The 995-nt window shown below is 43.0% G+C and overlaps 1 protein-coding gene across 1 annotated transcript; it reads right to left on the bottom strand.

The window, feature by feature from the left end:
• Positions 1–10: 10 nt before the first annotated feature.
• Positions 11–937, bottom strand: LOC110034738 (GATA transcription factor 15-like). Its single transcript, XM_020738981.1, has 3 exons — positions 693–937; positions 459–596; positions 11–359 (listed from the first exon to the last, which is right to left on the bottom strand). Exons 1-3 carry the CDS (start codon positions 711–713, stop codon positions 96–98), a joined length of 423 nt encoding a protein of 140 aa, XP_020594640.1. The 5' UTR covers positions 714–937; the 3' UTR covers positions 11–95.
• Positions 938–995: the final 58 nt, after the last annotated feature.

The raw sequence follows: 995 nt of genomic DNA on the forward strand, positions 1-995 counted from the left end.
AAAAAAAAAACGATTTTGGGAAACAAAAAAGCATCGGATTGCAGATTCCAGATTTCAGTTAGTGAGCAGTAGAAAAATTAAAATCTAGGAATTAACTAGGCGTAGATAAATCCAGAAGAAATGGCCATAAGAAGAATGGCGGCTTCTTCTTCCTCCTTCAATCCTCTGTTTTTCTGGTTCCGAATAAAGCTTCCAGACTTCCAAATAATTTCTCTACCAAATCCCATCATTCTCATCTTCAAAGAAGTCATCTGCTTGCTATTACTGCTGTTTCTCGTCGCTTCCCTTCTTTCCTTAGTACTTCCAATCACAGCTCTTCTCTTCTTCCTGTACCGAATGCCGCATGCATTGCAGAGAGACTGAAGAAACAGATAATATGATTTCAGCACTAGATTAGAAATAAGTTATCATTAAAAAAAAAAACTTGGGTCAGATCGAGCGGAAGGAAGAAAACACGCCTTTGGTCCAGAAGGGCCGCCTCTCCACAGAGGAGTCTTCGTCGTTCCGCAGTCGGTACAGCTCTTCGATCCATCGGAAATCGAGAGCTCACAGTCTCTGCTGCTCTGATCCGCGTTCGGATCCATAGATCCAGTTGCCTGAAGGAGATCCGTTGATTGATTTAGCCGGATCGCTGTTATTGAGAGATAAGCGGCGGCGGAATCGGAGAAGGAGATCGAATCAGGGGAACTTACCTTGTCACCAGAGAGATTCATCTATTCCTGGATCTACTGATTCAAACCCTAATGGCGATCTCCATAAAACCCTCTTTGATGTATACCGCGCGCAGAGAAGTGTATTGCGCTTGCAGAAGAGGTCGGAGATATGTAAACCAAATCTGAAGGAATCAGCGGACTAATCTGAGCTCAGAGAGAGAGTAGATCTAAGGAGGTAGAAGGTAGGCAAAATTATGGAGGGAAATCCAGGGAGACGGGAGGGAAGGGAAAAGAGCTCCGAATTATTAGTTATATATTAAAGAATAAGGGAATTACATAAAT

Source organism: Phalaenopsis equestris, unplaced genomic scaffold (genome assembly GCF_001263595.1).
Source record: "Phalaenopsis equestris unplaced genomic scaffold, ASM126359v1 Scaffold192864, whole genome shotgun sequence".
Taxonomy (NCBI): Eukaryota; Viridiplantae; Streptophyta; class Magnoliopsida; order Asparagales; family Orchidaceae; genus Phalaenopsis; species Phalaenopsis equestris.

What these genes read in the sequence shown, in the direction of transcription:
- LOC110034738 (XM_020738981.1), bottom strand. Translation starts at nt 713, where the DNA reads ATGAATCTCTCTGGTGACAAG. An exon ending in TGAATCTCTCTGGTGACAAG is followed by an intron (nt 597 to 692) that starts GTAAGTTCCCCT and finishes GATCTCCTTCAG; the next exon opens with GCAACTGGATCTATGGATCC. An exon ending in GCGGCCCTTCTGGACCAAAG is followed by an intron (nt 360 to 458) that starts GCGTGTTTTCTT and finishes CTGTTTCTTCAG; the next exon opens with TCTCTCTGCAATGCATGCGG.